Source organism: Episyrphus balteatus, chromosome 2, assembly GCF_945859705.1.
Source record: "Episyrphus balteatus chromosome 2, idEpiBalt1.1, whole genome shotgun sequence".
Taxonomy (NCBI): Eukaryota; Metazoa; Arthropoda; class Insecta; order Diptera; family Syrphidae; genus Episyrphus; species Episyrphus balteatus.
Window position 1 is genome coordinate 76,420,222 of NC_079135.1, and position 11,031 is coordinate 76,431,252.

Below are 11,031 nucleotides of genomic sequence, written 5' to 3' on the forward strand. Positions count from 1 at the left end.
TTGGAGATTGGAATATGGAGAATATTAGATCCGTTCGTTTTTCGAAACACCTATGAATCCGCAAAATGTGTTCTATTACGAAATTCGGAGCATTGAGAAAATGAAATTCGAACGGAAATCAGAACAGCCGTGATTGCAATGTTTTTTTTTACGGTGATTTAATTTGAGATTAATTTCTGCGCATTTTACAATCGCATTTACTGCAGCCAGAAAGATACTTGGGGTTTGACCCATTGGTACGTTCTTGACCCGCCTGTATACCATTTGATGGTGTTTTCTTCAAATGAGTACGAGTAGTTCAGGTGTATTCTGTAGTTATAGTTTGTGACCATGGCATCTCTTTAAAAGTCATGAAAGTTTTCTTCTAAGGATCTGGAGAGAAAGTCTCTTTCTCTATTGCATACCTATGCATTTTTCAGTCCCATTTCCTTCCTTGGCAAATCTCAAATTCAAATTATTTATATATCAAGGCAAGAGCTTATCATATTAAAATACAATACCTTACAAAATAGCGCAAGGATAAAATCTCTTAGTGGTAAGAGTGACAAAGCAGTTCTTCTTTTGAACTGGAGACAAAAAGTTAACAGATATGTATAACATAAAATAAAATTCTGATTACTGAGCAGCGGGTTCATTTGAAAAAGGAATAACTATAAACTATCGTTTTAGGTCAACATAAAATCAATATTTATTTTATTTTACATAATTCAAGTTTTTCCTTCACTGATTTGTGGTGTCTTGACTGATTTCATTTCTTTTTCTATATAAACATCGATGTCTTGTAAGGGTTTGTAATATATGTGTACCAATTGTGATCCAGCAACCATTGAAATCATGGCGCTAATAAAGAACTTGGTATATTGTCCCCATGAAACTCCAGCAGGCATATTGAATTTATGCTGTTGTTTTTGCTTCGGTAATACTTGCTGCAAGTTTTGATTCAATCAAATTTTTAGCTTGACGCTTTTTGTACGTTCGATCTAAAAGTGTAAAAATAATGATTATGGTGAAATCAAAATTGTACAAATATCATACAAAAGTTAGTTTCGCCGACAGTCCAATTTATCATGGAAAATTCTAGGGCCGCCCCAAGAACGAAAAATAAAGGAAGGAATCTGTAAATTCCCAAACTTTTTTTGCCTGGCCACTTGTCCAAAAAGTTCCGTAGACTAGCGCTATACCAATGCATATCTTAAAACAAAGTATCTATGAAGATTGTTATATAATTCGTTTCGGTTTATTATTAAATAAAATTGAGTTACCTTAACATCAATTGGTATATTTCATTATAGCTGTCAGTAGCGTAAAGTTATTTTTTATTGTTGATAAAATTGTTTAATTTTTTAAGAAAATAGGTATCAAATTAAAAATTATTTGGTACTTGAAGAAAGCTGAAGCAAAATGTCAAATTTCGAAATGACAAAACGATGACACCTTTGAGATAGGTTTGTTTGATACCATTATTTTTTTTTTATAAATTTACCAATTCCGAATTCTGAAATGTCAATGCCCCTAAGTAACCCAATGTGGCGAAAACTCGATTTTAACAAAAAATAATACATATATCTCACTTCTAAATAAAAAAAAGAGCTATGATTTTAAAATCAACTTAGTTCTAAGTTCTCAAATGAGATAATTTCGCAAATTTTATCTTTTCGAATGTCAAATCGTATAGAAAAAAATTATGAGTGTCAACTTAGCGAAACACCCATCACTGATCCAAACGGGACTAGGTGCATAATTTGCCGTTATTTAGTCGTTAATTAGTTGTGGTAATTTTGATTTTGTCGTTCATTGTTTTCATATATATTTTTGATGTTTCGCTAACTTGATATCAACTTAGCGAAACAACAACTCTTAAAAAAGGTCTTTTTAAAAACTTGAGTATGCCGGAATTTGCCGTTAATTAGTCGTTAATTAGTTGTGATAACTTCGATTTTGTCGCTCATTGATTTCATAGGAAAAAATGTTGTTTCGCTAACTTGATATCAACCTAGCGAAACACCATCTCTAAACAATTTTTTTTTGAAAAACTAAGTATGAGGGAATTTGCCGTTAATTAGTTGTTAATTAGTTGTGCCAATTTCAATTTTGTCGTTCACTGTTTTCTTTCAAATTTTTGACATTTTCCCAATTTGACATGAATTTACCAATTTTCGCTTCAAAAAGTGACTTATACTATGTTTCCACCTACGCTAAATCCGAGATTTAGCTAAGTAGATTTAGAATAAATCTCGAGATTTATTTTAAATCTACTTCGCTAAATCTCAGATTTGGCTTCAGCTAACCTAAATCTAATATTTTCACCTTCTTTCAATCCGAGATTTAGAACAAAACTCGAGATTTATGCTAAATCTACTTAGCTAAATCTCGGATTTAGAGTAGGTGGAAACGTAGTATTAAACTTGGCATCAAAGCGTGGCTTATACCAAAATTTGCCATTTGAGACCCTCGAATTAGTTGTGCCAATTTCAATTTTGTCGTTCACTGTTTTCATTCAAATGTTTGACATTTTCCCAATTTGACATGAATTTACCAATTTTTACTTCAAAAAGTGACTTAAACATGACGCACCAAAGCGTGGCTAATACCAAAATTTGCCGTTTGAGACCCTCGAATTAGTTGTTCCATTTTCAATTTTGTCGCTAACTGTTTTCATTCAAATTTTTGACATTTTCCAAATTTGAAAAAAATTTACCAATTTTCGTTTAAAAAGTGGCTTGAACTTAACGCATCAAAGCGTGGCTTATACCAAAATTTGCCGTTCGAGACCCTCGAATTAGTTGTGGCATTTTCAATTTTGTCGCTCACTGTTTTCATTCAAATTGAGTGTTGTTCCGCTAACTTGACACGAATTTACCAAGTTTCGCTTAAAAAGTAGCTTAAACTTAACGCATCAAAGCGTGGCTTGCACCTGAATTTGTTGTTCGGGACCCTCGATTTAGTTGTACCAATTTCAATTTTGTCGTTCACTGTTTTCATTGAAAAGTTTGTTGTTTCGCTAACTTGACGTGTCAACTTAGCGAGGCACCCTCCAAAAAGTGGCTTAAACTTAACGCATCAAAGCGTGGCTTACACCTGAATTTGCCGTTCGGGACCCTCGAATTAGTTGTGCCAATTTCAATTTTTTCTATTATAATCTTTGAACAACAACAACATCTTGAAGGTGCTACCACCAAGTGTTTTATGGCTAGAGTTACAGTACTGTTTCACGGATGCCAATCCGATCATCAGACTCCTTTTTATTCCATTTTGTGTGTGGTGCTTGGTCTAGTAATTTTTTCATTTGATTTGAAAAACTTCTTCCGTCACACTTGAGTATTGAACCTAACTTGACGTGTCAACTTAGCGAGGCACCCTCCAAAAAGTGGCTTAAACTTAACGCATCAAAGCGTGGCTTACACCTGAATTTGCCGTTCGGGACCCTCGAATTAGTTGTGCCAATTTCAATTTTTTCTGTTTCCTATTTTGACACGAATTTACCAAGTTTCAAATTCTCTTGTATTTTTCAATATGAAATTGGCTGAACGCATTCATTTTCAAGATTTATTATTGCTCAAATTGTTAAAATTTAAAGTTATTTATAACTAAAAAAGATACCAAATAATTATAATAATAAAAAAGGTTTATTGTTTAAAATTTGGTTTTAAAAATATGTATTATAAACTTAATTTACCTGTGAAGGCTACAGGCGCCTTATCGCGGCTGACGTAACTCCCCTTAAAGTGGTATCCATGAAGAAGGTGGAAGTCATCATAAATTTTTCGCGATACGAATTCTGTCCATTTTTGGGGCTTTAAAATATTTACAACCCGGAATCTCTGGTTGCCTTTCCTATCTCTAAACTGCCTCTGCGATTCAGAGATAAGTTCTTCGAATTCGGATTTGGACAATTTCAGAATGAAGGCGAAACCGGGTTGTTTTTGGCGTAGGGATTCATCGCTTTCATATACCGAAGATATATCCAAATTATTCATTATGTTGGGCGGATTCGACTGCCCAACTAGAGCAGTTTTTAATCCGAATCTATTATTCACAACATATGAGTATATAGATCTTGGTTGGACTTTATGTAGAATTTTTTCAGCGATTATCTCCCACACCGGGTTCGTGGGAGGAACCACCGAATTATTTTCGTCCAAGATTTCCTGTTTTTTTTCCACCACTGCTTCGAGTAGAGCACTCTGCTGTACAATTGGTGGACGCCCGCGCGCATTTTCAAAATTAAGTTTTATGTTTTTTTTTTTTAATGTTTAATTGATAATTGTTAATTGTTATTTTTATTTTTTTTTTTAAGTTTATAACACAAATAACTAGCACTAAACTAAATCACTAACTCAAAAGGCGAGGCGAAGACCGTTAAATGCCATTTTTGTTTAAGCGTCATACATTTGTCTGGTGCCAGTATATTTTACCGCTAGACAAAAAGAGACAAAATTATACTCATGAAAAGGAGAACAAGATACTTTTGCTCTATGGTCAGCTGTGGTGAATATCGAGGTGAATAAAATTGAAAATGAATGCGTTCAGCCAATTTCCTATTGAAAAATACAAGAGAATTTGAAACTTGGTAAATTCGTGTCAAAATAGGAAACAGAAAAAATGGTCTAGGTTCAATACTCAAGTGTGACGGAGGAAGTTTTTCAAATCAAATGAAAAAATTACTAGACCAAGCACCACACACAAAATGGAATAAAAAGGAGTCTGATGATCGGATTGGCATCCGTGAAACAGTACTGTAACTCTAGCCATAAAACACTTGGTGGTAGCACCTTCAAGATGTTGTTGTTGTTCAAAGATTATAATAGAAAAAATTGAAATTGGCACAACTAATTCGAGGGTCCCGAACGGCAAATTCAGGTGTAAGCCACGCTTTGATGCGTTAAGTTTAAGCCACTTTTTGGAGGGTGCCTCGCTAAGTTGACACGTCAAGTTAGCGAAACAACAAACTTTTCAATGAAAACAGTGAACGACAAAATTGAAATTGGTACAACTAAATCGAGGGTCCCGAACAACAAATTCAGGTGCAAGCCACGCTTTGATGCGTTAAGTTTAAGCTACTTTTTAAGCGAAACTTGGTAAATTCGTGTCAAGTTAGCGGAACAACACTCAATTTGAATGAAAACAGTGAGCGACAAAATTGAAAATGCCACAACTAATTCGAGGGTCTCGAACGGCAAATTTTGGTATAAGCCACGCTTTGATGCGTTAAGTTCAAGCCACTTTTTAAACGAAAATTGGTAAATTTTTTTCAAATTTGGAAAATGTCAAAAATTTGAATGAAAACAGTTAGCGACAAAATTGAAAATGAAACAACTAATTCGAGGGTCTCAAACGGCAAATTTTGGTATTAGCCACGCTTTGGTGCGTCATGTTTAAGTCACTTTTTGAAGTAAAAATTGGTAAATTCATGTCAAATTGGGAAAATGTCAAACATTTGAATGAAAACAGTGAACGACAAAATTGAAATTGGCACAACTAATTCGAGGGTCTCAAATGGCAAATTTTGGTATAAGCCACGCTTTGATGCGTCAAGTTTAAGTCACTTTTTGAAGCGAAAATTGGTAAATTCATGTCAAATTGGGAAAATGTCAAAAATTTGAAAGAAAACAGTGAACGACGAAATTGAAATTGGCACAACTAATTAACAACTAATTAACGGCAAATTCTCTCATACTTAGTTTTTCAAAAAAAAAATTGTTTAGAGATGGTGTTTCGCTAGGTTGATATCAAGTTAGCGAAACAACATATTTTCCTATGAAATCAATGAGCGACAAAATCGAAATTATCACAACTAATTAACGACTAATTAACGGCAAATTCCGGCATACTCAAGTTTTTAAAAAGACCTTTTTTAAGAGTTGTTGTTTCGCTAAGTTGATATCAAGTTAGCGAAACGTCAAAAATATATATGAAAACAATGAACGACAAAATCAAAATTACCACAACTAATTAACGACTAAATAACGGCAAATTATGCACATAGTCCCGTTTGGATCAGTGATGGGTGTTTCGCTAAGTTGACACTCATAAAAAAATTTGATTTGAACTGAACTCATTTGGGCTTTAGTGAAAACAGGCTAGTAGAAACAGCCTGTTTGCTAGATTCGGATCTATTATAATGAAGAATGTGTTTCAATTGTAATCATATATCGTAATGTGGACGTTCAAGTGTTTGATCAGTTCTGGAACGCTGATGCTGTCTCACCACTCATCGAGGTCAGTTTTAAAAATTTGCTCTGGTCATACCCGGCTATTTTTAAGTGCCGGTAAGTACGGATAAATGCATGAATAAAATTCCACACCTGAACGTTGACATTAAATTTTTTTCCATAAAATTACTCGTATCGCTACCGCATACCTTTCCGGTGTGGTCAAGCCTTTAAGAAATGTCCATACTGGAAAAGTATGCGATATATGGAAAAATTTCCAAACCGGAACTTCAACGTTCAGTACACAATCACACACAATTTTCACCCAATGCTGACATTTCGAGTATAATTATATATATAATATAATATAATATTATATACATATTATTATATAATATAATACGCAGCCCATAAACAAAAAATACCAAGACTGGAAACTTTCGTACGTCTTTCCCCCCAAAACCCTTTTGTTTACAGTGTTGTCTGTGAAAATATGTGAAAGCCACCACGTTGGTAAATGACGTTAACACGCACACATTTATAGATTCGCGACATTCACCACACATCGGACACGAACACAACGATAGGTTCACGACATTCACCACACCTCGCAGCTTGTAGGCAAACGTCAGTTCACCGCCGAGTTTCCAGTCTTGGTATTTTTTGTTTATGGACGCAGCCATTCCCAAACCAACGAGTTTTGGCACAAAAGTAACGAACACGAGCTTTGCTGCTCTTAAATCGAACAAACTTATATATAAGTCCCATCACTAGAAAACACTTCCATTATTACAATCCACAATCCACATTTAAACTGTCAACGTCAAACATCTGCCAAAACTTTAAACAAAACCACAAAACAAAAAGAAAACTTTAACAAACCCTCCAGTCAAAAAATTTCGCAAAGAAAAATGTAATTAAATATAAAAAAAAAAATTATAAATGTAACAAAATAAAAACATCACAATGGAAAATATTGATATAAATTTTACTAATCTATCAAGACACCAAGTGATAACAAAATACATTGAAAATTTGCGTTTGATGAAATCAATTGCAGAACAACATTGCAATATACGTGCATTCCAATTCGACAATTACGTATTATTTCAGTATTTCGAACAAAATCGATCACCTAGCACTATCAATGTTAATCATAATAGCCCCAATAATGATGTTGCATTTATCAAAGCTGAAATATTAAAACAAATTATCGACCGAAAGCGAAAAATTTTATTCTGGATATTCTATGTAGCGATTGCGTGCATTTTTATATCTTATAAGAATGAAGCATCGACCATTGTTTTACGCAACATACAAACATTCATTTATCCTGGAATGAAAGTTTGGAGGAAAATGACACTGCCAGTGATTAAGAAATTCCCCGGATTAACCGAACTCTACGACGAATCGTGCTTAATGATGAATCCGTTCTTTCAAGTTGATGACCTAAATTGCGATCCATGTGCAAATGTGAAGAATGTTTTGGATTTGACAAACATGGACAAGACAACTGAGTTTGTGCCTTTTGTGTTTAAGGTATGCCTACATAATTATAGCACTCATTTAACTTGAAGAACACTTTATTTCTCTTTGAATATTGCAAATTTATCTTTACCCCAATTGGCAATTTGCCAATAAGAATTGTGCTAGGTATATATTATTCAGCATCTTTTAATGTGAAATGGTTCAATGACCGAGGTTGTATCTGTATTGTATACTGTGGGAAGCGTTCCGATAATTGATTACATATTTTTGTTTACCTAGAAATAAATTCAATTTAAAGGTCAGTTTTCAGGCGTTATCAATGTAAAAAACTGATTAATTCTGGGTCAATCCACTTTATTGTGTGTGTCCTTATTAAAGTCCTAATGTTTAAAAAATAATAGTTAATGTTTCATAAATTAATTTACCAACAAGCCCAGCCAAGTAAAAACAAAAAATAAACGAAAACGAAGAGACGTTTTTGGATACGGTTTTCTGTTTTTAACGTAGAAAAATATAATGAAAATTATTTTTTTAAGTGGAGCGATTGGGTAAGGATACGACAGATCTAACTGATGAGCCCACTGTCGTACCTGGGCGAAACGCTTTAGGAGTTGAGGTCACTTGAACTTTAAAATTGATTTCTGTTTTTGTTTAAAAACAATTAGCAGCATTGAATTTTGAAAACTAAAATAGTACAAAGGGGGTGCATTCACCCGAACCATACCCGAACAGTTAACGGAAATTCAAAAGCAAAAATGCTATAAAACATTATTTTTTAATCAAGAAAAAAATTAAAATATTTTTTTACGAAAGGTGTAAGAATACTTTATTATAAAAAAAATAAGATTGTTTCAATGAGTTTAAAGGTTTTACTATAAAAAAAAATAAAAACCGAAGGCATGTCGTTTTCACCAGAAGCCGAACACTAGGTGCCTACTAAAGGCCCAACTATAATAGGCATACGCGCGCATGGGCTTATGTCAAAATCGAACGAACTGCTTCGTAATAAACATACGCCCGCAAAGCCTTCTGTCACAATTAACATTTTTGTTTTCCATATTTTTTGTAAAAAAAAAAGCTTTGAATTAGAAAAAAATATTTTTAAAACTGTTTTTATTCAATTCACAATTCGTTTATCACATTTTTATTAAGTGAAAATTAATTTAATTTTTCCATCCCCCTTTTATCCATGTGGTTTACATTTTATTCTGAGAAATTTACTCATGCCGTGCGGTTCAGAGCGCACGGCATATGCTTAGCGAAAGTTAACGAAGCGCGCATATGCGCATTATGGCTATCCCATAAGAATTGTGTATGTTCGACAACTCACTCATGCCATTTTGACATTAGCCCATGCGCGCATATGCTTATTATAGTTAGGCCTTAATTCCGAACACCATGATTTAAACAATTTTCTTCTATTATTAAGATAAAAACTTAAAACTCTTTTATAACTAATTTAGATAACAAAAATATGGAACCTTCAAAGTAAAAAAAAATGTTCCATACATATGTATTTATAAAACAAATTGGAAACGGGCCTATATCATAATGGTTCTGGCTCTTCGATGAGCTCAATTTTTTCGCTGCTTCCGATACAACTTTAAGAACGGTTTTAAAATTATTTTTTTAAGCTATGTCTATGAATATGGGGGGTTAGATGTGCATTCTAATAACTGGTTGGTAGATAGACACATTAGAGAAAATTATTATGGGTGCATTTTCCATTTTGTATGGTCGACCGCGGTAGGGTGGAAGGGATAAGTTCCATGTCTGCGCAATGCATTTTGTAAAAAAAAAAACCAAAATGGTCTTTATTTTCTAGAACGTGCACAACAATCCGCAGGAGTTTGTTTTTGTCACCTAGGTATTCTCCAACGTTCGTTGCCTTTTAAACTTGTCCATTCAAACATTGAAGCTCGGCTGTGACTCTTGAGCCCTTTAAAAGCTCCAACATCTGCCGGCTGCATGATATGGATTGTAGTAGAGGGAGAAATGAAGTGCATTTTTTATAAAATATGAATAATTATTTTTGTTTTGTTTATATATTTATAAATTTGTATAAATTTGAGAAAAGAAAAACGTCCCATTTATTTAAGTTTATAAAAAATTAAAAAAAACTTTCTGAGATCTTTTTAAAAACAGAATCTTTATATTGAAATATTTTATTTTATCAAAAACTTTTACAAAAGTTTTTTTGCATTTAACCTTAACGAAAAGTTATAAAAAAAAAAATAAAATTCTCAATTTTTATATCACTACTAATGAAATAATGTTTAAGATAAAGTTAATTTAACTTGTTGACTTCACCGAAGTATGTACCATGATTTAAATTTTTGCCATGGCCTTAAGTTTGCTTTTCTTTTCTAATAACGTTGGCTTTAACAAAGTTTAAAATTTAAACTTTTATAATTTTAAATAAGTAACTTGTTATAACCAAAATAAAATTATTTCTTCATTTAAATAGATACAACAAAAATACATAGAACCTAAAGATATTTATGAGCTTTACAATAACAATCGAGACATATTTCAACGTGACGCCTTTCGTGTACAATCTACAAGTCGTGAAATCACCAATCTTGATGAGTTATTTAACGATTTTAACCATACCCACCATACAGAAAGTCATAACATCTGGCGATGTAATCGAATGCAACCTGCCCGACTAATTCGTCAATTGTTTGCAAGACCACAACGTCTTCCAAAAACCGGCATAGCATTGGAACGTTATGTTATGATGGATACATCAAATGCTGCATCATATACCCTGCCAGATACCGAATGCTCAAATATGTATGTCCAACAAGCGTCAGGAACGCGTTTTATTATTCTACGACCAACACCAGAATGCCGACATAAATGCCGTACATTATCGATTCGCTTGCCACAATCTTTTGTCTGTAAGTTATTTTAATTTTTGCATACATAATTCTTAACTTAATTTAATTATATTTTTTTTTAATTACTTAAAGTGAGCTATAATTGGTGGTATTGGAAACCTATATCTGCACCAGTTCCTTTGACTGAATCAGTTTCGATAAGTTTAATAGGATCGTACTGTTAAAAACATGCGCTTCGACAGCTTTTCCTTCCTCGTAAATTTAAAGAAACAAAAAAAAAAAACGATTTTATTACTCTACCTACAAAATATCCTAGTCACTAAGTCATGCAAGTATTATCCCTGTTTGATTTTTATTTTTTAATCCTATTACATAAGAATCTTGTATACGTAAAATGTATAAATGTTTATATTTAACGAACAATTTTACCAGCGACATTTTAATTTAATATCAAGTGTGTCTATTTACAACCAACGCACGCAAAATTTTAAGCCATATAAATATAAATTATATTTTGTTGAATTTAAATAAGGGTATTTACTTTAGTT

At 33.0% G+C, this 11,031-nt stretch overlaps 2 protein-coding genes across 3 annotated transcripts; one reads left to right on the top strand and one right to left on the bottom strand.

Annotated features, from left to right (window-relative positions):
• Positions 1 to 745: 745 nt before the first annotated feature.
• LOC129910418 (small integral membrane protein 4) lies at positions 746 to 1,395 on the bottom strand. 2 transcript variants are annotated; one of them, XM_055987798.1, is made up of 3 exons: positions 1,263 to 1,395; positions 1,036 to 1,206; positions 746 to 980 (listed from the first exon to the last, which is right to left on the bottom strand). In XM_055987798.1, the coding sequence occupies exons 2-3, from the start codon at positions 1,187 to 1,189 to the stop codon at positions 895 to 897; spliced, it is 240 nt and encodes a 79-aa protein (XP_055843773.1). In that variant the 5' UTR covers positions 1,190 to 1,206; positions 1,263 to 1,395; the 3' UTR covers positions 746 to 894. The 2 variants fall into 2 exon arrangements, with proteins under 2 accessions (XP_055843773.1, XP_055843775.1); XM_055987800.1 differs by having other exon boundaries at positions 1,036 to 1,191; positions 1,263 to 1,372.
• Positions 1,396 to 6,991: 5,596 nt separating this feature from the next.
• On the top strand, positions 6,992 to 10,802 carry LOC129910408 (uncharacterized). The gene is made up of 3 exons (XM_055987788.1): positions 6,992 to 7,691; positions 10,108 to 10,543; positions 10,616 to 10,802. The coding sequence occupies exons 1-3, from the start codon at positions 7,119 to 7,121 to the stop codon at positions 10,705 to 10,707; spliced, it is 1,101 nt and encodes a 366-aa protein (XP_055843763.1). The 5' UTR covers positions 6,992 to 7,118; the 3' UTR covers positions 10,708 to 10,802.
• Positions 10,803 to 11,031: the final 229 nt, after the last annotated feature.